Consider the following 26,869-nt stretch of genomic DNA (forward strand, 5'->3'; position numbering starts at 1 on the left):
AGGCCTATACTCTTCTAGTTCAATGCAAAAGACCCGATCTAAAACACTTTTGTTGAAAAAAATTGCGAAAAACTATGCTACCTGTACCCCTCCGGATTGATGAATCCACCAAATCAAACACGTTAAGTTCGATTTCTCTGACACCCGGAAGGCTTTCGGGAAGCGGGTTTTAAAACTTGTAGATTCACTAGTGGACGTTGTCCGAACAACTATTTTTACTGCTCTAACTCAAAAATTTCAAAAAATTTTCTGAATTTATAGTGTTTCGTTTTCTCAAAAATCACGAAAATTCGGTTTTTGGTTCCAAAATAGTTCCAACCACTTCCGAACTAAACTTAACCGGTTCTATCTATTATGGTAGTGCAGTTACTGTGTAACACACTAATTTAGCGCTTTTTCCCGTTTCAAAAAATATCGATATCTCAAAAATCGCGACTTGTGGGGGGATCAAAATATCGCTATTTTGACCCTAAAAACCGGTCTGCTTTCTGTGTTTTTCACTGAAAAACGATATAGGAGTATTAATATAGGCTATTTAAGAAATAATATTAGTAATAAAATATCCCTCCGGGTTTGTTTAATATCCGAATTAAGGTGCTTAACTCGGATATTCGCAGTTCGGTGAAGGGTCACTACAGTGCAGCAATGTCGAGCCCCCCCACAGATTACTATCTTAATTTTTGTACCAAAAGGGATACAAAACTTGTTAACGATACCCAACAGTCGATTGTTGTTGTCGTTGAGCCCCTTTTTGTTGTTCCTTGTACTGCTTGCCAGATCAGTCTTCTCCCAAGACCCCTCCGAATTGAGCGCAAATCAGCTGACCCTTCCGGATTGAGCGCAATTTATCATTAACGTGCTTAAATGCTCAAATAACCCTTCAGTTCAAGCCTCACAAACGGGCCACAAAATTGATCGTAACAATCCTGACTGATATAAATGCCTGTAACAACAATATATCTATCAAAAACAAACGGGAGGGTCGGATCACATCTTGTCTGGGGGATGATTTCTACTGAATTTTTTTTTACTGTTTTTGGTTTTTTCGGTTATTTTTTTAATGTTTTTTGTTTTTCTTGGGTACTATACTACTTTTTGTTTGGTTTTATATATATCTTTAAGTGTTTTTGGTCACAAACCTCTCAGGGAACGAGGGAATGGCCGATCCCCCAACCCGTCCTAATTCGTGAATTTTCGGTCTTAACTAGGTTAAATAGTTATTCGCGGTAATCCGGAAGGCTTCCGCGTTCCGAACTACCCTTCCGCCCCGGCGGTTTAGGCCTGACGCTCTGCCAAAATGGCCGTTTCTGACGTTTCTCAGAAATATGACGTCACACTTCGAATTTTTAAAATTTCAAAATACCAGAATATCTTGACCTTCACCGTTTGACTAATCGTCCCAATAACGTCGTTAATCGCTTAAAACCGTCAATTCGGAAGGTTTGCTGCTAAATTTCCGAATCTGCTGAATCTGCATTTTGATCCATTCTGGTCGAATGTCACATTCCTTCTCAATTTTCAGTATAATCTCTTCAGTGGTTGCATCTTCTTTTACAAACTGAGCAGATTGCAACAAGGATTCCAGCTTTGATTCATACGTTTGTTTCCTCATTATGCAAAAACCAACCCCCTTATTAAAAGGCACAGCCAGCAACCCATTATCCTTGAGATATTTCCTCGTTTTTTCAACGGCTTTGTCTCTTGGGGTTTGCCGTACGTTTTTTGCATATGCCTTTGCCGCGGCTTCTATTTCAAATAACGTTTATTCACATAACATATATTTAGGGTAATTAGAGCTTTTTGATCGAAGCCGGAAACAGTAACGTTTTTTTTGTCGACACGATATTAGAAAGACCACCAAAAAAACTGGCTTCGGCAGAGACAGTGAAAAGCATGTAGAGCTGTGTTTAGACGCTAACCAGTCTGTAACATTCGCCCGGAAGATACATATCGACGGAAAATAAAACTAAGTCCTAAGACGACTGGCTAACGTCTAAACAGAGCTTTATATGCTTTTCACCGTCTCTACCAAGCCAGTACTTTCGGTGGTCTTTTCTAACATCGGGTCGACAAAAACGTTACTGCTTTCGGCTTCGGTCAAAACACTCAAATTAACTTAATTACATGCAGGAATAGTGAGCGCATGGCTGGGTCTCAGTATCCCCAGACCACGAGGTCACTCCTAAAAACAGGGCTATTACTATTTATTGAATTATTATTGTTTTTGTTCAGTAGATAAAAATCATCATCTCCATCGAAGATGGATCAATCCTTTCCCCCAACTCCTAGCTTCTCATCCTTATCAAAATGAATCCAGATGTTAATTAAATTCAATTCAGGACATGACAGGAAGCTAAAAATTTATGTAAAAGGATAAAAGTCTCAGTCCCGAAAGCCTTCCGGATTCTTGAATCCACTGATTCAAGCACGTTAAACTTGACTTCTCCGTAACCCGGAAGGCTGTCTTCCACCTTTCACCGTTGCTCGCAACGGCCTTGCAACTATTGTAGCGACACAATAGTTGCAACTCGGAACGTTCTCTGTCAATTCCGTGATTCGTTGTCGTTTTTTTATCACAATTTTTGTTCTTCTTGCTATCGCAACTAATGTTGTTCTGTTTCTTTTTAGCTCTCTTGCCAAAATGGCCGTATCTGACGTTTCTCAGAAATGTTACGTCATCACTTCGAAAATTTAAAATTCAAGAATTTCCGAATCCTTCAACCTTCACGTTTTGTTCAATCGTTCGAATAACGTTCTTAATCCTTCAAAATCACTAACTCGGAAGGTTCACTGCTAAAACTCGAAATATGCAGAGATTGCATTTTGTCCATTCTTGTCGAATGTCACATACTCCCCGGACATTCCGGTCAATGTCCTCATTAAGTCTCGCAATGTTCGTAAAATAGATACAGTGTCATCGAACAGAATTTACAAAATGCACGAAATTACTTTTATCCACGTCACATCGACTCACTGCAGAATATAAATGGCATCGTACCACATCACTATAGCCTTCAAATTCTTTCATTAATCTGCACATTGAGGATATGACCTAAGATAAAACATATTTTCTGACTTCCAATGTCAATGTCCCGATTAAAACTTTTTCTCCTAGATTTAAAAGGTGTTGGTTTGCAGGACAGTCCTGCCAACCAACAAGCTAAAATTATCCTACTATGCTTTTTCCCTTCGGAAATCTTGCTTGTTATCGTCCTGAATATTAAAACTAAGAAACTCCTTTGTTTTCTTCTTTTTCCGTCGTTTAGAAGTTCTAAAACGTCTAAATTCTTCTAATTTCATCTCTTTTTGCATCTTGTTTTTCGGTCATTCGTCAATGTTCCATTTCTTCCTCCTGTGACACTGACTCTGCACTATCAGTTTCCGTATCCTGCAACACGTCGTTAGCTATCCTGACGCTGTTGGAAGCCGTCCTCCAACACTTCTGCTCTTCTACCTTTGTTTGCAACAAGGTAGGGGATCCACATTAGATTCTCTGTTCCTGCAGAAGCTGTTGTGGAGACACAACGTCACGTTTCTCTCCAAATCTTCCTTTAACATCTCTGCCTTCTCCTTTCCACTACGTTCACTCGTCCTGGAAATTCTTTTCACAGCGGTGGTCACTGCATTCCGATGAGTCACGAGAGCTCGCTTGAAAGCTCCTGCTCCAATGTCCAGCTGATATTCACTGTACACCCTGCCGTGCTTCGACATATGCTTTTTCGCATATTCGTACAACCATGCAGTCCTTGTACAACCATGCAGTCCATTTTGCCTGAAACCGTCTCCCCTTTGTCGGTCCGGGATCGCTTGATCCAATCCACAAAAGGATCGGTCATCGTTTTTCTTTGCTTTTCAGGTATGAATTTCCTAGAGATATTACTTCGTTTTAGTATCCTTGACTTGTCTAGACTCATTCTCTATTTGTCACTTTTTAATGCCTATACACTTAACTCGATTGCTAGAGACCTTATAGTTTTATTAACAATAATAATGACACAACACAATAAATTTCACAAGATTCTATTAAATAGTGACCACGAATCCCTGTATGTTATCAGAGTACAGTTTGTATATAATTTATTCACACTAACCGATTATTGGTCGTAAGATTTGGAAACTAGCACAATATGATGTTATCAGTCAATTTAAAAGATAGTGTACTCACTACCCAATCAAGCACAGTTTATGTTGATTTAAAATCAAAAGCAAAAAAAATATATAATGACAGAATATGAATATCTCTATAAAAAAGCGTATGTGTCCTGTATTTTTAGTCGGTCGCAGTACAATAGTCGAACTTATCTTTTAAAGAAAAAGCTTTCCCTGCTCGGTGCTGCACCAAACAGACAAAACTTTGAAGGCAGTAATTTTCTCAAGTGGGCGTCTATTGCACCCAACGAGTACTGTGTTACCAATCTGCCTTCGGACTGCCCGACCTAGACCTACTAAAATTCTCAGGGCAGTCACTTTTCACAAAAACGTATTGGGTTTCAATCCACATCAATGAATTACCCTCTTTTTAGTTTAGACTTAGTGTCGCGAATATCCGAGTTCGGACCTGTTTTGTTTTGGTCTGGTTTTTATTGAAAGGCAAGTTATCAGTGCAGTCACTGATTCCTAGCCTGTCTGCTAATAACCTAATACCTGTCACTTTAGTCTTTCTACCGTCTACCTAAGTCCTTTAATAAAATAATACCGCTCCGGATTGGCACAAATAGGACCCTTCTGGACTAACAAAATCTAGACCCCTCCGGATTGGGGACCCCTCTGAATTAGTTATTATAAGACCCCTCCGGATTTGGACCCCTCCGAATTAGCAACTATAAGACCCCCTCCGGATTCGGACCCCTCCTTATTTGTTTTTTTTTACCCCTCCGGATTGAGAGCCCTCCGGTTTTGTAAAATTAGCTTTTCGGAGACTTCCTTCTTTCAACCTATACCCCTCCGGATACGTTCTCCGATGCAATTTTGCTTTTTCAATTAACTAGGAAGGGTATGTAATGTTTTCCTAGACCCTTCCGGATTGAAGTTAAGCCTCTTATTTGACAATTCACGCTAACGGTGAAGGGTCTTATCGCTCGCCTAACTCCGGCTCGATTAAGTTTTTGCTGTGCCTTTAGCCTTCCCTTTTCGTCTAGAACAGCCTAAAGTTACTTTATTCAACCGCTATTACCTTTTGGTAGGGGTATCAGGGCTTTTCTAAAAAAAATTATAAAACGTGAAGGGTCTACCCTCCCAAATTGGTGAATTTGCTAAAAACAACCTCAAAAAATTTTCACGCTTACTTTTCCGAAAAAATTTTGTCTCTATCAGTAAGCTCAGCTAATTTCTGATCTATTGGTACCAAGATCAACTCAATATGCCTAGTAGTTCCAAAGTTATTAGCCAAAACGTCTTTTTTTCTAAAGTCAAGAAATTTCTCTCTTATAGGTTCCGCCTAACTTTTTCCGCAAATCTGGTCCTTTCGACCTAAAAATTATTGATCCGAGCTCAAAAGGCCTATACTCTTCTAGTTCAATGCAAAAGACCCGATCTAAAACGCTTTAGTTGAAAAAATTTGCAAAAAACTATGCTACCTGTACCCCTCCGGATTGATGAATCCACCAAATCAAACACGTTAAGTTCGATTTCTCTGCAACCCGGAAGGCTTTCGGGTAGCGGGTTTTAAAACTTGTAGATCACGAAATTTCGGTTTTCGGTACCAAAATAGTTCCAACCACTTTCGAACTAAACTTAACCGGTTCTATCTATTATGGTAGTGCAGTTACGATGTAACACACTAACTTAGCGCTTTTTTCCGTTTCAAAAAATATCGATATCTCAAAAATCGCGACTTTTGGGGGAATCAAAATATCGCTATTTTGACCCTAAAAACCGGTCTGCTTTCTGTGTTTTTCACTGAAAAACGGTATAAGAGTATTAATATAGGCTATACTAGTAATAATATTAGTAATACTATACCCCTCCGGGTTTGTTTAATATCCGAATTAAGGTGCTTAACTCGGATATTCGCAGTTCGGTGAAGGGTCACTACAGTGCAGCACTGTCGAGCCCCCCACAGATTACTATCTTACTTTTTGTACCAAAAGGGATACAAAACTTGTTAACGATACCCAACAGTCGATTGTTGTTGTCGTTGAGCCCCTTTTTGTTGCTCCTTGTACTGCTTGCCAGATCAGTCTTCTCCCAAGACCCCTCCGAATTGAGCGCAAATCAGCTGACCCTTCCGGATTGAGCGCAATTTATCATTAACGTGCTTAAATGCTCAAATAACCCTTCAGTTCAAGCCTCACAAACGGGCCACAAAATTGATCGTAACAATCCTGACTGATATAAATGCCTGTAACAACAATATATCTACCAAAAACAAACGGGAGGGTCGGATCACATCTTGTCCGGGGGATGATTTCTACTGAATTTTTTTTACTGTTTTTGGTTTTTTCGGTTATTTTTTTAATGTTTTTTGTTTTTCTGGCGTACTATACTACTTTTTGTTTGGTTTTATATATATCTTTAAGTGTTTTTGGTCACGGACCATTCAGGAAAGGACGGGAACGCGAATCCCCCCACCCTTCCTGGTTCGTGAATTTTCGGTCTTAACTAGGTTAAAAAGCTATTCACGGTAATCCGGAAGGCTTCCGCGTTCCGAACTACCCTTCCGCCCCGGCGGTTTAGGCCTATTAAGGGCGTTAATGTGAGCATCCGCTCGGCGCGGAGTGCTCGTTAACGGTTCTGCCGGTCATGATTTTAAAAGGAATAACACCCAGGAGCGCCATAAAAACATGTATGTAACATTCGCCCTGAAGATACATATCGACGGAAAATAAAACTAAGTCCTAAGACGACTGGCTAACGTCTAAACAGAGCTTTATATGCTTTTCACCGTCTCTACCAAGCCAGTACTTTCGGTGGTATTTTCTAACATCGGGTCGACAAAAACGTTACTGCTTTCGGCTTCGGTCAAAACACTCAAATTAACTTAATTACATGCAGGAGTAGTGAGCTCATGACTGGGTCTCAGTATCCCCAGACCACGAGGTCACTCCTAAAAACAGGGCTATTGCTATTTATTGAATTATTATTGTTTTTGTTCAGTAGATAAAAATCATCATCTCCATCGAAGATGGATCAACCCTTTCCCCCAACTCCTAGCTTCTCATCCTTATCAAAATGAATCCAGATGTTAATTAAATTCAATTCAGGACATGACAGGAAGCTAAAAGTTTATGTAAAAGGATAAAAGTCTCAGTCCCGAAACCCTTCCGGATTCTTGAATCCACTGAATCAAGCACGTTAAACTTGACTTCTCCGTAACCCGGAAGGCTGTCTTCCACCCTTCACCGTTGCTCGCAACGGCCTTGCAACTATTGTAGCGACACAATAGTTGCAACTCGGAACGTTCTCTGTCAATTCCGTGATTCGTTGTCGTTTTTTTATTACAATTTTTGTTCTTCTTGCTATCGCACCTAATGTTGTTCTGTTTCTTTTAGCTCTCTTGCCAAAATGGCCGTTTCTGACGTTTCTCAGAAATGTTACGTCATCACTTCGAAAATTTAAAATTTAGGAATTTCCGAATCCTTCAACCTTCACGTTTTGTTCAATCGTTCGAATAACCTTCTTAATCCTTCAAAATCACTAACTCGGAAGGTTCACTGCTAAAACTCGAAATCTGCAGAGATTGCGTTTTGTCCATTCTGGTCGAATGTCACAGTCGTTTTAGAACCTAGCTTTATTTTCCGTCGGTATGTACTTCGGGCGAATTTTACATTATATAGTTTACTTTAGAGTATGGTCGGAACATTCTGTTCTCCTTGCACAGCAGGAGGTTGCCCTTGTTAGTTTTTGAGGTTATAAGCTTTTTATTGTTTACACTGTATTGCAGTAATGCTGGCTCATTTTTTAAATCGGATATAGTGATTTCCGCGCCCATTGCACAGCATCTCAATCCCTTAGTTTTGATAACAATTTTTTTCAGGTATGTCTGCTACAGAGATGGATTTTTTTGATAATGAACAAGATTTTTTGGCTGTTTCTGACAGCGAACTATCTTTATTCGAAGAAGAATGCGAGCTATTTGATGGTGGTCGGCCATCTTTTGTGCCGGTTGATAAAATTGGTAGTTCGAATAATTTATCTCAGAAAGATGTTGGTGCAAATATGACTTTCATTTCTAAAGCGGTGTACAATTTAGTATCTAACATTTTTAAATGTCCAGTGTCAGAGGAAACCTTGAAAAGAAATATAGCTTTAACAGCACCTAAAGTTCCTTTTCTTAACGTCCGTCCGGTTGATCCCTGGTTTAAAAGTGTAAACCCGACCTTACTTCCGGAGTGTCTAGAGTCTGAATTGATAACGCAGAAGTTTATGCCTAATTTTTTGCGGGTCGCTTTTCCATTAGTTAGTCTTTTGGATGCCATGTCGAAAGGGCGGCTGACTCAATCTCGCATTGAAACATCAATTACTGATTCTTTACTTCTGCTGTCTTCGGCTTTGGAAAATGTGAACTCATGGAGGCGCGACAGTCTAATGCGTCGATACAATTTAGGTCACTTAAAGTCCCCAGATGTTAGCCCTGCCGAGAACCCCTACTTGTTCCCCCAGTACTTTGAAAAATGCGCGAAATACCCTACTGTTGAAGACCTATATCAAGCCAGTGAAACTTTACCGGATTTAGAAATTAACTCAACTGCGAAGTTTGCCAATGAAGCCGTGTCAGGCGATTCGAATGCAGGCCAACTTGATTCTAAGGTTCAAAAGCTGATTCGAGACACTTATCTTCTGCAGACAATGGGAAAAGATAGTTTCACGGTTAGTAAACATTTCCTGAAATGTCCTCTTCCTTCAACAACTTTATTGTGAAATACTTGATTTATGTTTCAGCAAACGGTCGACGAAATTAAGTCAAAACTCTCGGTAGGTTCTCAGATCAAAACATGTAAGTGCGCGGTGTTGGGATCGCCAGCTTCCAATGTACAAGACAAAGGAGTCATCACTGACAGGTTTTTGGTCATCATTAAACTATCTAAATTAGTACTCACTAACAAAAATAACAGATGATAAAAAAAGTTTTTTTTTTCCATATCAGAAATGTCTGCATTTTAGTTTCAGTAAAAAAATCTAGAGTAATTTGAGTCGATAAAATTCATAGACATTTTAAAAACGCATTCTGCTTTTAGCGCTAGCACAGCTGCATCAAGCCCTAGGTAATATATCACAAATCTATTATCATTAGGCAATAGTTGTAATTGAAATTTAAACTGGTTTTCAGCGTTGTGAAACTGGGAGCTGTAAACCTTAAACCCGTCAAGTAAGTACAGGCAATTATTATTGGATTTAAAATCCAATGAACAGTTAGAAAGAGATTACATTTGTTTCAGAACTGGCACCCAAGGTTCAGGTTCTCTGGTTGCGAATAGTTCCAATAACCAGAATGTGCAAAATAGGACTCTGGGTCAATCAGCCGATGCTAAATTTGGTGCACCCACAAAAAGCGCTTCGCCAGATATATCGGTAGTCGATGCATCAAAACCAGACGATTGTAGCACAAAACTTTTACTTTTGAATAAAGAAAGTGCTTCGAAAAATAAAGCAAGTGGCAATACTGATTTTTCGGAGGATATTTTTGAGGTAGTAACGCCAGGTGCGGCTGATTCTAACAATACTGATTTGAACATCAGTAGTGGTATTACCATTGAAGATGAAAGCGAGGATGTTGAAATCGAAGGCGATAATTCTAAAAACGCTGCGAATGAACTGGAATCTGAAATTGTAATTTTGGAAGTGTTAGATGATGCCGATGACAAGGAGTCATCGACATTGGTCCAAAATGAGGCAGGTTCTGCGTCTCAGAGATCCTTGGCCCCCAAGAGAAAAATAGTCCCAATTACGGGGCCATCACCGAGTCCTCCAACTTCTAAGCTCGGCGTTATAAGTCAACAGCCTAACGTGAGAACTGTGACATCATTAAACCCTATAAAACTCCCCGTGCGAACTCTGGGAGGCACTCCTCCTGTAGAGAATCAAAATCTTGCATCTAGTTCTTTTTCTAACCTTTCTAAACACACGAAACCCGCTCTAAATACTAGGAATGTTACCCGAGTTGTAGCTCCAGCCCCGGTGGCTATCCGGGTACAAGGCGGCAACAAAAACCAGAACCAAAGTGCCACGGCATTCCAGACAGCTGCTGCTATGGTGGGGATTGGTAATAACTCACAGCAGCAGATGAGCAGCGGAGCACGAATAGTGCGAGCTACTGGTGACTCATTCGGTTCAATTTCCCAGCAGAATCAGAATATACCCGCTAAAAGGTAAATTTTGATGACTTCCCTGTCTTTGAAATTTAATCGAGTTATTGCGTTTGTCTCTCTGACTATGATTATGGCATTATCCTTAGCATTTCTGAGAAATTGTTGGCCGCAATTTCTCTCTAGTGTACCAAACAAATAATCAGGTCAGATGTCAGAATATCAAACTTCCATAAATAGCAATTTGAAGATAAATAATCAATCTAGCGTGATAATTTTCTATCGAACAAGAGTGTAAAAAGCTCTAAAATCCAAATCCTGATCGGTTTCTATTTCCGCAAGTAGATTTTCAGTTTTTCCAGCGGAATAAATAATTTACCGATTGATCCTGTTTTCCTAATTTGGGTTAATTTTATCGAAAAAGCACCAATTATGTATCTATTATATATTTAAATGCGGGCTCCACTATCTCGCCATGTTTAAGCTTTTTCAATTTTGTTATTATTTATTATTATGTTAAAATCTTTAACAAAAGAATTTTCGCGCATTTAAGCTATATCGTATATTGAAATGGTTAAGATTTTTTTTTTCGATTTTCCAGTTTGAATTCAGTGTTTATTTAATCAAGTTTGAAATTAACAACCCAATACTGGGATGCTTTCAGGGTTTTCCCAGGCTTTGCAATTCTAGCCTCCCTAGATGAATTTTTGAAATTCTCGCCCTATTGTTGGGTGCTGTCATGGTACCCTCAGTAGTTGCGAATCTTGCCAAATCTAACTTCTCAAATCCTTGTAGTTTTCGAGATATGACGTTTTTTTTTATGTTTTCAAAAACTTAGGTTTTAAAAAATTCTAAAACTTTGAAAATCTTAATCCTGTTGTTGGAAACTGGTAGGGTACGCTCAGGGGTTGCAAATCTTGCCTCTGAATATGACTGCTTAAATCCTTAGATATGAAGTTTTTTAGGATTTTTTTTCCAAATGTTTCAGAGAACTTATATTTAAAACATTTCACAAAATTTGAAGTTCCCATCTCTATAGTGAAGTTCGGTTTTCTCAAAAAAATGTTAGAAAACAAATTTAATTTTTTCTTAAAAAATTGAAGTTCGCATTTCTGTAGTGGGGACTGTCAAAGTATTCTCAGATTCTCAGGGGTTGCGAATCTTGCCTTTAAATATCAGTGCTCTAATCTTGTTGGTTTTCCAGATATGAAGTTTTTTTGCCGAAAACTTAAATAAAAACTTTTTCAAAATTTGAAATTCTTAACCTGTAGGTGGGGGCTGTCAGAGTAATCTCAGGAGTTGCAAAAATTAGGCCTCCAATTATGAATGCACAAATCTTTTTAGTTTCGAGATACGGGGGTTTTTGTGATTTAAGAAATTATCAGAAAACTTAAATTACAAAATATTTCACAATGAAATTCCCAACCCTGTAGTTGTGTGCTCTCAGATTATTGTCAAGGGTTGCGAATATTGCCTTCAAAAAAGACTGCTCAAATCTTGGTAGTTTTCGAGTTTGACGTTTTTTTCTGGTTTTGAAAAAATATATCTTTTTTAGAAAACTAAAGTTTGAAGTTTCTCAAAATTTGAATTTCGGTAAGTTGTTGTTGGGTACTGTAAGAGTAAGAGTACTCTCAGAAGTGGCAAATCTTGCGTCCAAATGCAAGTTCTCATTGCTGTTAGTATCCGAGATGTGACGTTTCTTGGTTGATTTTAAATTTTTTCAAAGAACTTATGTAAAACTTCACAAAGTTTTATGGTTTTTCAAAATTTGTATTAAAAAGCTTGAATAGAAAACTTTGAAAAGTTTGTAATTACCAACCCTGTAATGGGCTGCTGTCAAAGTACACTCAAAGGATGCAGGTCTTATTTCCAAAATATGTGGTTTCTTAGAGTTATTAAAACTTCGAAGCACCGAGGGTGCGTTACACGCTAGTTCTTGAAATTCAAATAGTTCTAAGGCAAGTCATCTAATTTTTTCTTTGTTGTTAGTCAGTATTTTTTTCAGTTTGCGTTCATTGATTCTTTTCCAACTATCTGTTGGCTGAGTTTAATGACTGAATGATTAAATTAGGACGAGACAGGATCCTCAATGGAGTGCAATGGAGTTCGGAGGGGGAGTTGGGGGGAGGGGAGGAGTGCATCAGCAGCAGCAGATGCCGCAACAGGGGGGAGGAGGCATGGGAATGTGGAGCCAACAGCAGAATCAGCAAGGAATACAGAACCAGTTCAACCAGCAGATAGGGGGCAGGGGAGGAATGGGGGGCAACTTCCCCAGACGGAACAACAATAACAATAGAAGGGGAGGAGGAATGTTCTAGCAGTTGAAGTCAATTTGAAAACTGATTCGATCCGAGATGATTCTGTTCTTTGTTGCTCTTAATTAGGTCCTCGCTTTTTTCTCTCTTATCTTTACTATTAACTATGTATGCTTACTATGTCCAGATGTATGATATTGACTGTCTCTGATTTGTTATTGCAAAATTTATTATCGAAATTTATGTTCGTTCTTACTTTTTGAAAAAGAGACAAGAAAGGGTTTCAAGTCGACTTTCAATTCATTGCTTACAGTTTTTGTACAGAAAAAGCTGATAATGCTTGGTTTGTTTTATCAATGCGTATTTTTTTTTCCACATGAGCGCTTCAGCAAACGTAAAGCTAGAGTACGAGTATTATTTTGTTTTAATCGAAGTCGCAAATATTGGTGAAACTTTTGGAGGCACCCTTACGGCTTTTTCATAGTATGTGCTAGAGTGATGAAATCGGAATAAAGACTTTTTTCAAGTGAAAAACTTGTTTGAGGAAATCTGTATTGCTTGATTCATTACACAAATGGAGTGTAGTGTACAATTATGAATCCATTTTTTCACAACCTTAAATAGCAAATAAAAGTGTTCATTTGGGGTCTCTGAAGAATCGTTCCAGACATTAGTAGTTTGTCAGAATATGTTTCTTCTTCATTGGTGGCTAGTCTTAGTCTACTTTAACCGTCTCTGGCGCCGATGCGATGACGCGAGACTCCTAATTTACAGGTGGGAGATTCAAATCCGGAATTTTGAAATAATTTGTTTTTGTTTGATGGCGTTTTTGCTGCCTAGCATTAGCAATTCAAAATTGTTGTTGTGACGCTTTTTGTACTAATTTTCTCATTATAAGTACCTTTGCGAGAGCAAGTGTCTACTAATCGGGAATTATTCTTTTTCCGGAAAACTAATTCTTTTCCACTTATTTTCTTCTTTTAAAACCTCTCAGCTTCGTTTGCACTTGGTCTAGGTGTAACGCTATCACTTTCACGACCTAAGGTCAGGAGTTCGAGTCTCTGCCGGACCTTGTTTTTTCAGAATGTATCCAAATGAACAATTTTTTTTCGTTAAAAATTGAATTGTCGGATTTCGTTTGTCTGCTCAAGTTTTGTCGGCTAAGTTGCCACTTTGTGGGCTTTGCTCGTTCTGTAAGCAACTGTCATTGCAATTGCAAGAGTTGTTAATTCTAGTTTCAAGGGAGACTTGAAAGATTTTTTTTTAAAAATGATAAATTCTTTTTCGTTCAACTGGTGTATGCTCAAATTTTGTCGGCATAGATGCCAGATCACTGATAAGGCGGTCGCTCTTACAACCAAAGTTTTTGAGTGTTCCACCCGAAGCTCTCGACCGGACTCTGTTTTTTTTTCAGTATATATGAAATAGAGTTTCTTTCCAGGAAAGATTGAATTGTCGGTTTTTCGTTTGTCTGCTTATTTCTTGTCGGCTGATATTTACACCGAAGACTTTAGTCAAGGTGTTATGGTATCGTGTAACGGGTTTTTTTTTTTAATGTTGTCTGTTGTCAAGTGTCGACAAATAACGTCCACAGTTATCAATTATCATCTGGGCTGGACTATATCGCGCTATGTCACGTGATTGCGTATGTTTGTTTCTTTATTTGTTCATCTTTATTTATTTAATTATCTGTTCTTCTATTTATTTAATTATGTTTAGTTTGCTTATATTTATTTATAATTTATGTATGTACATATTTATTTTTGTTTATTTTTATCACGTGTTTTGTTTATTTATTTAATTATTCTTTCTTTCATTTAGTTTTGCTTTTATTATTTCTGCGTGTGTATTTATTTAATTTATTTTATTTTCATTTATTTATATTATGGGTCTGTTTGTTTGGTTATTTGTTCATATATATTTTTTCATGTCTATTTAATTATTTGTACATTTCACTTTTGCTTTTATTTATTTATTTATAAAATGACTAATTCAGTAATAATAATAATGTACATTGTTCATCAGGTATCGGTTTTGCTGTTTTTTTAATGAAGTTTAGAGAAAAAATAATTTACATTGTATTTTTAGTCCACTTGTTCGCAAGGACTTTTTTCCGTGAAATCCGCGCGTTGGATACAGCCATCAAGTCTTCAGATTGGTCATTTATTCCCGTTGGACTATTGCGCTACACACATTTATCTACCGATGGTGTTCATTTGTCGCAAATGGGCTGCCTGAATTTGGCGAAATTAATTTGTGAGAGAGTATCCTTAACTCTTTTGACATCTGTCGTGGTAAATACTTTTTGTCTATTCTATTTTTTTTTCTGTTGTATTCCACTGAGCACTTAAATGTCATAATTTTATTTTTGCAGCCGTTTACTATCAGCTCATCTTCAGTGTTTGGCGTCTCTCAAATTTCCCTTGACGGTTGCAATAAATCTGTTTTGAGCATAGCTGATTCCCTCTTTGCAGAGCTTTACAAATCATACAAACAGGAATCTTGGACACATGTCAACGGGCGCTCTGTCAAGTGGATTTCAGAGGTTCCATACTCATATGGAAGCGTTCGCCAGCCGCCCAACAACTCTTGGTCACCACAGTTGTTGTTGTTAAAGACCTTGTTGGAGAAAGAACTCAAAGTTTCCTTCAACAGTGTCCTCATCAACATTTATTGTTCCCTCGAAGAAGTAATATCACAAAATACAGTCATAACAATTAGATAACATAGAAAATGTACTTTGCCTATCAGTATTTTTAGGGAGTTGGATTTCACGCTGACAACGAACGTGGTATTCCTGATTATCCAACCATTGCCAGCGTATCCCTTGGAGCCACCCGACGCTTTGCAATGAAAAGAAACGGGACCACGCGGCGCTCTGAAGTTTCTGTTTTGTTGCCACATGGTAGCGTTTTTACCATGCTCGGAGCTTGCCAGAAAGACTGGAAGCACAGCATCTTGAGAGGATCCACTGCACCCGATGGATCGTTTGAGAAATGGAATGGCGTCCGTTTCAATTTGACGTTCCGTAATCAGTTTGACGCTGAACGTTGAAGTTTTATGTCATTTTTATTACTTGCCGGTTTTTGAAGGTTGAATTTGAACTTGATTTCGTGGAATACTTAACTGATATCTTTACCTGATTGAAGTTTTGTTCATGAATACCAACATTGGTACATTTTTCAGATCTGTGTCATGTCTTTGCAAGTATTTTTTTTGTTTTTTGGATTTGTTTTTCGGATTGTTTTACTGCTACATACTGTCAATTCTGAGACTGCTTCACAATTTCTCAATATAATAAGACTAATAGCTTTTTTTCATTTTAGCTCTTTCTTGTAAGTATATGTGTAAGTACGATTTTTAGTTATTCCGGAGACCCATATGAGTCTACATGCCAATTTATACGATTGGCCGATTGAAACGACAGGAGGCGTTTTGCTACACATACAAACACAATCTTTTGTATTTTATTATAGCTATAGAAATTGATCTACAATGCGTAAGTACGACATTTAGTTCTACGATTGTTATTTCAGGTCCTTTGTCAATATTTCAGGCTCTTTGTCAATATAGCAAAATTTTGGTGTATATATGTGTTAGTAAGATTTTTAGTTCTACAACGTTTATTCAGGCTCTTCGTCAATATAGCAATATTTTAGCGTATACATGTGTTAGTACCATTTTTAGTTCTCGAACTGTTATTTTATGATCTATGTCAATATATCAAAATTTTAGTGTATACATGTGTTATTACGATTTTTAGTTCTCGAACTGTTATTTCATGATCTTTGTCAATATATCAAAATTTTATTGTATACATGTGTTAGTACCATTTTTAGTTCTCGAACTGTTATTCCATGATCTTTGTCAATATAGCAAAATTTTGGTGTATACATGTGTTAGTACGATTTTCAGCTCTAGAACTGTTATTCCATGATCTTTGTCAATATAGCAAAAATTTGACGTATACATGTGTTAGTACGATTTTTAGCTCTCGAACTGTTATTTCAAAATCTTTGCCAATATAGCAAAATTTTGGTGTATACATGTGTTCGTACGATTTTTAGCTCACGAACTGTTATTTCAGGCTCTTTGTCAATATAGTAAAATTTTGGTGTATACATGTGTTAGTACGATTTTTAGTTCTAGAAGTGTTATTTTATGATCTTCGTTGATATATCAAAAATTTAACCTATACATGTGTTAGTACGATTTTTAGTTCTAGAACTGTTATTTCAGGCTCTTTCTCGATATAGCAAAATTTTGGTGTATACATGTATTAGTACGATTTTTTGTTCTAGAACTGTTATTCTTCAATTATTAGTTGTTCAAGTTGGTTGGTTTTTGCTTCAGTTTCTATGCCTTCGGTGTATTGCGCGTAGCGCCTATGTTATGCTAAGTATGGATTTTTCTCTGATTTAAAAAACAGCTATTATGTTCGATGATAATTGTTCTTCCTGTTTTCTTGTAAATTTACTCTGGTTTTTGTCAATCTAGTCTGGTCACAACTCAGGTTTTTATTTTTTATTTTTATATTTTTTTAAATTAAAATAGCTTCGTCTGGTTTAGTATTTTCTATCGCTTGAAACGCTAAAATGGAATGTCATTTTGAAACGAAATTCAGGTTGTTTGTGGAGTAGAAGCTTAAATTTTTTCATCCCTCAAAATTTTTTTGACTATTCTTATGACATTGTTTTGTTTTTGTCTGAATGGGCGTCCTCTGTGTTGTCTGGTTAGTGGCCGCTGAGTGCTGCTCTTTTATGCAGGTGTTTAAGATTCTCGGCTGTTTTTCTGAAATTGAACGTTCGTTTTTTCCTAATAGTTAGTAATTCTATTGTTCCTTCAGCTAATTTGCAATGCTGCGCTTGCGTTGTATCGCAAGTGATGCGAAACTCTGCTCCGCCTCTGTAAAGTCTTGTTTAATCGTTGTTTTTCGCAAATGGTTTTTTGAGTTGTAGGTGATACCTAAATACTTGAGAACTATTAAAAGAATCGTATTTTGTTGAGAACTAATCGAAAGAGTAACATGAGTGTTTTGTCGAAGGAAGTGAAGATATTTGGATTTTCAGAGGCTTCTGGAAATGGCCGACATAATGTCCCTGTATTTTCTAATACCTATCGCGATTGTTATAACTGGCTTGGCGTATAGATTATTAGCACGCAAGCCAGTTCCTCGTAAGATGTTATGTTGTTCTTTGCAAAACAAAGTCATCTGCGTGACTGGTGCCAGCTCTGGAATCGGAAAGGAACTCTCCAAATTCTGCTTCGACCATGGATCTAAAGTTGTAATGATAGCTAGGAGAAAGGAGTTGTTACAAACCCTGAAAGAAGAAATGCTTGCATCTTGTGCCGAGAAAGAAAAGAGGAATAGTGATATAGCGGTTGTTCAGGCCGATCTAGCAAAATTGGAAGAAATCGACGATCGAGCCAAAGAGGTTCTTGAGTGTTTCGGACACGGTTGGTCAGTTTTTTAAAATCGTTAGGTAAGATTTTTTTTAGAATTTCAGTTTGCCATTTTTACGCCTGCGATTACCAAGTGTTATCAATTCGAAATACATACTTCAAGACAATAATTGAATTCATTCAAATGCTTATTTTAATTTGCTTACAAACTCAAATTTTCTTCGGCCCAATTGGACTAGAGGTAATGTATTTGTTCAGGACAAATTAGGTTGTGCTGAAGTCATATTTGCTGAAAATTCATTATGGCGGTAAACTCAAAAGTCAAAACTCTAGAAAACCAAGCAACCATTGATTCTTTACACTTGCCAAAACAGCTTTGTTGTTATCGGGATTGTTATCGGGATCCAGACTTTTTTCGTAAACAATTTTCCTTCAAATCCTACATGCTTGAATTACTGGCTTTATTATTGAAGCTTAAGATCCTTCAGACACATTCGCATTTGGTCTAGAGACATCGTCGTTCCTTTTGGACCCTAAGGTCAGGTTTGGAGCCAGACTTTGTTTTTTCAGTATGTTTTTAGTTGAATTTTTTTCTGGTAAAATTGAATTGTCGGACTTTGCATGTTTTGTCGGCCTAATAACCCCATCAATGATTTTGCTGTAAGCAATTCTCTGTGTAGTTGCAAGTGCAAGTGTTGTTAAATGTAGTTTCAGGGGAACTGAAAATTAAAAAAATATATGTTTAACCTTTTTTTATCGGCTTAACTTGTGCCTGCTCAAAGAGTGTCGTCTTAGTCGCCTTATTACAGATTTTTCTTGTTCTTTAAGCAATTTTCCTTGAACTTGCAGGTGCGAGTTATGTTCAATTTAATTTAGTTTTTTTTTTGGGGGGGGACATGAAAATTCCTAACATTGTAAAAATAAATTCATTTTTTGGCTCCATTTGTCTGCTCATAAATTGTCGGCTTCGTAGCGTCTTCGTAAGTTTCGTAAAGTTGCTAATTTATTGTTTAAACGACTAGCATTTGGCCTAAAATGAACTTCTACCGAGACTTACGAAACTTATAATTTTGGTAGACCTCGGTCTTAAACAGTTTTCTTTTTTTTTCGACGCTTATTTTTGTTCCGACTTTCGATACAAAAGTAACATAATATTTGTGCTCTGGGTGGGTTTTTTCTTCAGACAAATTTCGACTTTTTAATTAACCATTTTTGACGGAATTTTGTACATCATTCAAAAGCTATTGTTTTCTTGAGCTCAAATTTGAAAAGATTTTTTACCTGTGACCATTTTTCATAAAGTTATGGGGGTTTACAGATTGCCATTTTGGCCAATTTGGGAAAATTAACGCGCAATATATTTCGCGCTATTAACGCGTAAGCAGAGAGTTAATCCGTCTTAGAAACCGTTCCAAATTGGTTGAAAGAAGCTTATTTGCCATAATTGATTTGTTACAAGGAGCGAAATCTATCTTTTTATACTTTATATGGCGTGTGGGGGAGGATGATTTTCATAAAAAATTTCAAGTTTTTGAAAAAAAAAATTTCATTGTTTTATTACAATTTTTTTTAATTGTTATTGCTGCTCGATAAACCTTAAAAGGCAGTCGGAACATTCAGGGCTTCGCCCTGATACGGGCAGTCTTGTTTATATTAGTATTGTTTTGCGTCGCCTCTGCGTGAATGTTTTGACATGCTTTTGCTAGACTTTTACCTTTTTATTATTGTTTGAAATAGATAGAAAACCTTTATAGACAAAAACCCGTTCGATCAACTCATAGAAAAGGAGAATCAATTGCTGACCGTTCGAGTATTGATAATCCAGGTACCTGATTGGTACTCAAAACAATTTTTTCAAGGAATAATAGGCTATCAGCTTGGTATTATAGGAGGCTAATTTGGCATCAGTTACACCTGCGCTCAGTATGACTGCTTTCAGTACAGTCGCAGCGATTCTAGTACTTAACGGCTCAATTGGAATCCAGCTAGGATCTGTTTTTTTTAAAGATAATTCAAAAAATATACCATTTGAAAAACAAAGATGTTGGCCTATTGCTTTCTCATATCCTTAACGATCACATAGTCTCATGTCATCCATATCTCTCTTCTTGTTTCCTCGCTCAATATCCTGATCTGTTAAGGAGGGACGAGCTTTTTGACAAGAACAGAAGTGGTAGTAACATCCCATTGCTTCGAACACTGTCTTACAGTGATCACAGTAACCGTCCACATTAAAACAGTCGATTTTTTTTCTGTTTTCCAGATGTAAAAAAGCACTCAATTTTACATTTTGGTCTTGTTTCCTCATAAAAATACATAACCATATTCTCAAAGTTGCGAGTTCGATTATGTCTGGCCTTGAATTTTTGCATACCAGTGTCAAACTCCCATCTCGTGTACAGTCCTGTTGGCATATCTTGACACATTCAGAAAGGGTAAAGCTGGCTTGCATCAATTCCAGCGATCGATTTACAAACATTTGATGAGTTTCTGATGAATGTTTCATCAACTACAGCTTTTCGAGTGAAAACAAGGAAGGTCCACCAGTCATGTCTTTTCGTATTTTTTCACACAAATCTTTATCACATAGCAAAATGGATAAAATTTGTAGTTTGTAGATTTGTGCAGACATATATTTGCTAGATTCGGAAGAGTACATCCAAGTTTTAACATGTCTATCCCCTTGTTATGATAAAACTGCATCATTTTTTGCATTGCTTCCAGGGTTGGAACTACATCCTTGTTGTTGTACCACTTCAAAAAGTCTTTGAACACTGTCATTCCGTTTTTATTCCAAGTCTCTTGTAAGTAATTGTAATTATCCAAACCAGATGGAGGAACAGTCTTGATTTGAAGCTTTTTCAGTGCTTGTTCTTCGACAAGCCCACTCTTTCTCAGCTTTTTTCTCTCTTGTCTTTACTATTAACTATGTATGCTTACTATGGCCAGATGTATGATATTGACTGTCTCTGATTTGTTATTGCAAAATTTATTATCGAAATTTATGTTCGTTCTTATTTTTTCAAAAAAAAGACAAGAAAGGGTTTCAAGCCGACTTTCAATTCATTGCTTACAGTTTTTGTACAGAAAAAGCTGATAAGGCTTGGTTTAATTTATCAATGCGTATTTTGTTTCCACATGAGCGCTTCAGCAAACGTAGAGCTGGAGTACGAGTATTGTTTTGTTTTAACCGAAGTCGCAAATATTGGTGAAACCTTTGGAGGCACCCTTACGGCTTTTTCATAGTATGTGCTAGATTGATGAAATCGGAATACAGACTTTTTTCAAGTGAAAAACTTGTTTGAGGAAATCTGTATTGCTTGATTCATACACAAATGGAGTGTAGTGTACAATTATGAATCCACTTTTTCATAAACTTAAATAGCAAATAATAGTGTTCATTTGGGGTCTCTGAGAATCGTTCCAGACATAAGTAGTTTGTCAGAATCTGTTTCTTCTTCATTGGTGGCTAGTCTTAGTCTACTTTAACCGTCTCTGGCGCCGATGCGATGACGCGAGACTCCTAATTTACAGATGGGAGATTCAAATCCGGAATTTTGAAATAATCTGTTTTTGTTTGTTGGCGTTTTTGCTGCCTAGCATTAGCAATTCAAAATTGTTGTTGTGACGATTTTTGTACTAATTTTGATATTATAAGTACCTTTGCGAGAGCAAGTCTACTAATCGGGAATTATTCTTTTTCCGGAAAACTATTTCTTTTCCACTTATTTTCTTCTTTTAAAACCTCTCAGCTTCGTTTGCACTTGGTCTAGGTGTAACGCTATCACTTTCACGACCTAAGGTCAGGAGTTCGAGTCTCTGCCGGACCTTGTTTTTTCAGAATGTATCCAAATGAACAATTTTTTTTCGTTAAAAATTGAATTTTCGGATTTCGTTTGTCTGCTCAAGTTTTGTCGGCTAAGTTGCCACTTTGTGGGTTTGGCTCGTTCTGTAAGCAAGTGTCATTCCAATCGCAAGAGCTGTTAATTCTAGTTTCAAGGGAGACTTGAAAGATTTTTTTTTAAAATGATAAATTCTTTTTCGTTCAACTGGTGTCTGCTCAAATTTTGTCGGCATAGATGCCAGATCACTGATAAAGAGGTTGCTCTTACAACCAAAGTTTTTGAGTGTTGCACCCGAAGCTCTCGACCGGACTCTGTTTTTTTTTTCAGTATGTGTGTGTGAAATAGAGTTTCTTCCCAGGAAAGATTGAATTGTCGGTTTTTCGTTTGTCTGCTTATTTCTTGTCGGCTGATATTGCTAAGTATGGATTTTTCTCTGATTAAAAAAAACAGCTAATATGTTCGATGATAATTGTTCTTCCTGTTTTCTTGTAAATTTACTCTGGTTTTTGTCAATTTACCCATTGTTTTGTAAATCTACTCTGGTCACAACTCAGGTTTTTATTTTTTATTTTCATATTTTTTTTCAATTAAAATAGCTTCGTCTGGTTTAGTATTTTCTATCGCTTGAAACGCTAAAATGGAATGTCATTTTGAAACGAAATTCAGGTTGTTTGTGGAGTAGAAGCTTAAAGTTTTTCAATTTTTTTTTACTATTCTTATGGCGTTGTTTTGTTTTTGTCGGAATGGGCGTCCTCTGTGTTGTCTGGTTAGTGGCCGCTGAGTGCTGCTCTTTTATGCAGGTGTTTAAGATTCTCGGCTGTTTTTTCTGAAATTGAATGTTCATTTTTTCCTAATAGTTAGTAATTATATTGTTCCTTCAGCTAATTTGCAATGCAGCGCTTGCTTTGTATCGCAAGTGATGCGAAACTCTGCTCCGCCTCTGTAAAGTCTTGTTTAATCGTTGTTTTTCGCAAATGGTTTTTTGAGTTGTAGGTGATACCTAAATACTTGAGAACTATTAAAAGACTCGTATTTTGTTGAGAACTAATCGAAAGAGTAACATGAGTGTATTGTCGAAGGAAGTGAAGATATTTGGATTTTCAGAGGCTTCTGGAAATGGCCGACATAATGTCCCTGTATTTTCTAATACCAATCGCGATTGTTATAACTGGCTTGGCCTATAGATTATTAGCCCGCAAGCCAGTTCCTCGTTTCATGTTGGCCTATTGCTTTCTCTTATCCTTAACGATCACATCGTCTCATATCATCCATCTCTCTCTTCTTTTTGACAAGAAGAGAAGGACTAGCTTTTTGACAAGAACAAGAGTGGTAGTAACCTCCCATTGCTTCGAACACTGTCTTACAGTGATCACAGTAACCGTCCACATTAAAACAGTCGATTTTTTTTCTGTTTTCCAGATGTAAAAAAGCTCTCAATTTTACATTTTGGTCTTGTTTCGTGGTAAAAAGACATAACCATATTCTCAAAGTTACGAGTTCGATTATGTCTGGCCTTGAGTTTTGGCATATCAGTGTCATACTCCCATCTCGTGCACAGTCCTGTTGGCATATCTTGACACATTCAGAAAGGGTAAAGCTGGCTTGCATCAATTCCAACGATCGATTTACAAACATTTGAATAGTTTCTGATGAATGTTTCATCAACTACAGCTTTTCGAGTGAAAACAATGGAAGGTCCACCAGTCATGTCTTCTCGTATTTTTTCACACAAATCTTTATCACTTAGCAAAATGGATAAAACTTGTAGTTTGTAGATTTGTGCAGACATATATTTGCTAGATTCGGAAGAGTACATCCAAGTTTCAACAAATCTATCTTATGATAAAACTGAATCGTTTTTTGCATTTTTTCCAGGGTTGGAACTACATCCTTGTTGTACCACTTCAAAGAGTCTTTGAACACTGTCATTCCGTTTTTATTCCACGTCTCTTGTAAGTAATTGTAATTATGCAAACCAGATGGAGGAACAGTCTTGATTTGAAGCTTTTTCAGTGCTTGTTCTTCGACAAGCCCACTCTTTCTCAGCTTCTCATAACCAATGAAGGCTTTGTCCAGAGGGTTGTTGTTTCTAAGCTTACTGAAAAAGGCTTCATACAGTGGCAATTCGGGAAAATCAAGTTTGTCTGGGTTATCAAACCACTCATAGGGAAAGAATCCTTTCGTTTCGATAGCTTCATAGGCTTTGAGAAAGGAGTCCAGAGTAGTTGCCCCTCCCAGGAATTTCATTATGTCGAGAAATTGTGTTTCTCCAAACTTGAAAGATGTAAAATCATTTGCTTTTTGATGAGGGATGTTTCTTGTTCTTTATCGCGAATCAAATAGGGGATTAGGTAGGACTTGATCAAATTCAAATCATATTTACCACTATTAAATCTAAAAACAGGCAAAGTATTTACATATCTCTCCAGATGCTGTTTCAAATCGATGAGCTGATTTTTCTGAATTCGTAGGAATTGTGTTGACATATCTGCTTCTCATGAATATTCAATGCATTCGTCTTCGTACTCAAATTTGCTGCTTGAATAGTTTTTACTTCGCTCGGTTAGCTGATCAAAGATTTTTTTCATTCTTTCATTGATAGCTACTTCAAAATCTTGAATTTTTGTTCTCATCTCCAGCTTACTTTTTTCAGCCAACAGTTCGAGGTTGCTCACAAAATCAATTAAGTTCTGTGGATCCTTGTTGTACAAAAAGATAGGTTCAGCAATCAGATTCGATGATACAGAGACTGAAATTGGAACAGGTTTTCCAATCCAGGTTGTAGTCTGTGTTTCTTTTAATTCCTCTGTAGGAACACAAATCGACTCAAAATCGAAAATTGCTATGTTATTGAAAAATTTGTTATCTTCAAAAACTGGAAGATTGAATCCTTCTAGATTTTCAAACAAAGTTTCTCGAAGCTCATACACGTTCTTTGGATGAATATGTCTCACTCGGTCCTTGCATCTCAGGAGATGCTGATTGAAGTGGTCTGATTTGTGGAAAAAGGTGTCACAGCTAGGACATCGAAAGCACTTGAAGAAACTGTCTATATCATTTGCATGAATGATGTGATTGTTAAATCTCAGTAATTTAATTGTTTTATCAAATGTCCGATATTTCGTCGAGCTAGTTCTCCAACATATTCTCCTTCTTGGATATCGAAATCGTATATAAACATGTTTCTTTGCACAATTTTTTTGACAGCAGGTAAGTCTTCTACAGAAACCCCACGAAAGTTTTTAGGATCATAACCTGATTTTGATATAATTTCTGTAAAAATATCTGGAAGTGTGAGAGTTGAGATCCTTGTGTCCGTTCATGTACATTGCTAATGCGCGGAAAAGACACAAATGATCTTTGTAATGTTCCTTGTCTTTTTTAGATAAAATACAGTTAACAGAATGGTTTTTCAGTAGAGGTTCGGGTAAGACAGAGTCCGGACATCCCATTGGGATGTTTTTCAGCAAAGCAGCAAAAATTGTAACGTTAGTAATCAACTTGAATCTCCATTTTGTGTTCGGGTGTTCTTGGATACATTGCTCCACAATATCAAAATTTTCTACTTTTCCTTGGATTGTTATCAAGTCTGCTTTAGTACAAAACAAATGAGATTTTTCAAAAAAGGATTGTTTTCATGGGCGTAGAAATATCGATATTCACCAGTCTCAATGTTTCGAAGAACAAAACCCAGAGCAATGTTGATTTTAGCGGCAGAATCGAGCTTGTTGAAGACATCTTCAAGTTTCTCGTTGATTATTTTAGTACCTAACTTGCACAGTTGGAAGTTAACTACCTTATGTGTCCCATTTTCCATCTCCGTATCCACCAGAAAATGTTGACAAGCACTAAGTTCCGCCTTCAATTTTTCACCATCTTCCCATTCTTCCTCCACAATCTTGTTCAAGTCAGCCACTGTATCACTGGATTTCCGTTGCTTAATTCCATGTTCCTTTCTCCGATGTTGTTGGAGAGAGTAGTAACTAGGGAACTCTTGTTCGCAAGGAGGACAAAGTGTCGACTTCTTTGAACTTGGTTGAGCATGCTTTTTCGCAACATGATAACCCATCTCCTCTTTGCTCTTTGTATAGTAATGACAGTTTGGACACTTATGTTCCTTTTGTTTTTCATATCTCTTTCGATGTCGAGCTGCGTTTTGGCGATTGTACATAATTCCACAATCTTCACACTTGACCTTCTCATTTCGGCTAAGAGCAGGCATTATCTAAAATAAACTTTGGGACTTAAGAAATGTTTCAAAGTTAAAAAATTTAAGTACCAGTTGAATGCAAATACTTACTTTTTTCTTTTCGTGAAGTAACGAAATGTAAAATTTGAAGTAAAGTTGAAAAACCTGTTTCTGATTGGCAAGAAAATGAATGATTTTTCCCAATAAAATAGGCGTATTTGTACTAAAAATGTCATCGCCTACGCAATTATCTTTTTATGGTAATGACGTCATTCTTTGAATAGAAGTGACGTCACTGCCTACGCACAATTTCCCTTTAATGATATTGGCATCATTCTATAAACGGAAGTGACGTCACCACCCACGCAAATTTTTTTAATGGTAATGAAATCATTCCTTCGAAAGTTCTAGATTTTTCCAGAAAAATTTCAACCAATCAGAACTAAGCAGTTTCTAGACATAAGTTTGGATCCAAAATAATCATTTTTGAAAAATGTCAATTAAAAAACATTTGAACTTCCTCGAGGTACTCTACAAGAAAAAAGAAAGTATTCTGTGTAATTTCCTTATTGATGAAATAGATGCAGATTCTTACTTTTTTCACAATTTGTTGGACGTTTATGTTGTACAAAATAGAGTTCTCCGACTAAGTAAAGATCTCTTTAGGGAAACTTACGAAATCAAAGAGTTCACTTTTAATCCACATATTGCGTATCAAAGCTATAAACTTACTGCTGAGTTACACCTGACTAGAAAAGAAATTTTATTTATTTTAAAAAACTTGAAGTTAATAAAAAAGTCGTACGATATTATTTCAATGACTTTTTATTCCCTACCCAACTCAAATTTGTCAAAACTCCCCAGCAAAGTTCTTTATTCCTCAATTTCTTTAAAGATTTTCTAAGTTCAAAATCTTGCATGATCAGGTTTGGA

The 26,869-nt window shown here is 37.0% G+C and overlaps 2 protein-coding genes across 3 annotated transcripts in view; both read left to right on the forward strand.

Annotated features, from left to right (window-relative positions):
* Positions 1 to 7,169: 7,169 nt before the first annotated feature.
* On the forward strand, positions 7,170 to 12,754 carry LOC134840735 (uncharacterized). Of its 2 annotated transcripts, XM_063856748.1 has the most exons (6): positions 7,170 to 8,808; positions 8,881 to 8,999; positions 9,177 to 9,203; positions 9,269 to 9,307; positions 9,378 to 10,307; positions 12,316 to 12,754. In XM_063856748.1, exons 1-6 carry the CDS (start codon positions 7,978 to 7,980, stop codon positions 12,560 to 12,562), a joined length of 2,193 nt encoding a protein of 730 aa, XP_063712818.1. In that variant the 5' UTR covers positions 7,170 to 7,977; the 3' UTR covers positions 12,563 to 12,754. The 2 variants fall into 2 exon arrangements, with proteins under 2 accessions (XP_063712818.1, XP_063712819.1); XM_063856749.1 differs by lacking the exon at positions 9,177 to 9,203.
* Positions 12,755 to 17,572: 4,818 nt separating this feature from the next.
* Positions 17,573 to 26,869, forward strand: part of LOC134840042 (dehydrogenase/reductase SDR family member 7B-like) — a 28,746-nt gene continuing 19,449 nt past the window's right edge. Inside the window, exon 1 of the mRNA XM_063855670.1 lies at positions 17,573 to 17,956. Within this exon, the coding sequence (XP_063711740.1) occupies positions 17,581 to 17,956 (376 nt within the window). The 5' untranslated portion in view covers positions 17,573 to 17,580. The remainder of the gene's footprint in view (positions 17,957 to 26,869) is intronic.

The sequence above is a fragment of the Symsagittifera roscoffensis genome, chromosome 2, assembly GCF_963678635.1.
Source record: "Symsagittifera roscoffensis chromosome 2, txSymRosc1.1, whole genome shotgun sequence".
NCBI lineage: Eukaryota > Metazoa > Xenacoelomorpha > Acoela > Convolutidae > Symsagittifera > Symsagittifera roscoffensis.

What these genes read in the sequence shown, in the direction of transcription:
- LOC134840735 (XM_063856748.1), top strand. Translation starts at nt 7,978, where the DNA reads ATGTCTGCTACAGAGATGGATTTTTTTGATAATGAACAAGATTTTTTG. An exon ending in ACAGCTGCATCAAGCCCTAG is followed by an intron (nt 9,204 to 9,268) that starts GTAATATATCAC and finishes ACTGGTTTTCAG; the next exon opens with CGTTGTGAAACTGGGAGCTG. An exon ending in GTAAACCTTAAACCCGTCAA is followed by an intron (nt 9,308 to 9,377) that starts GTAAGTACAGGC and finishes CATTTGTTTCAG; the next exon opens with AACTGGCACCCAAGGTTCAG.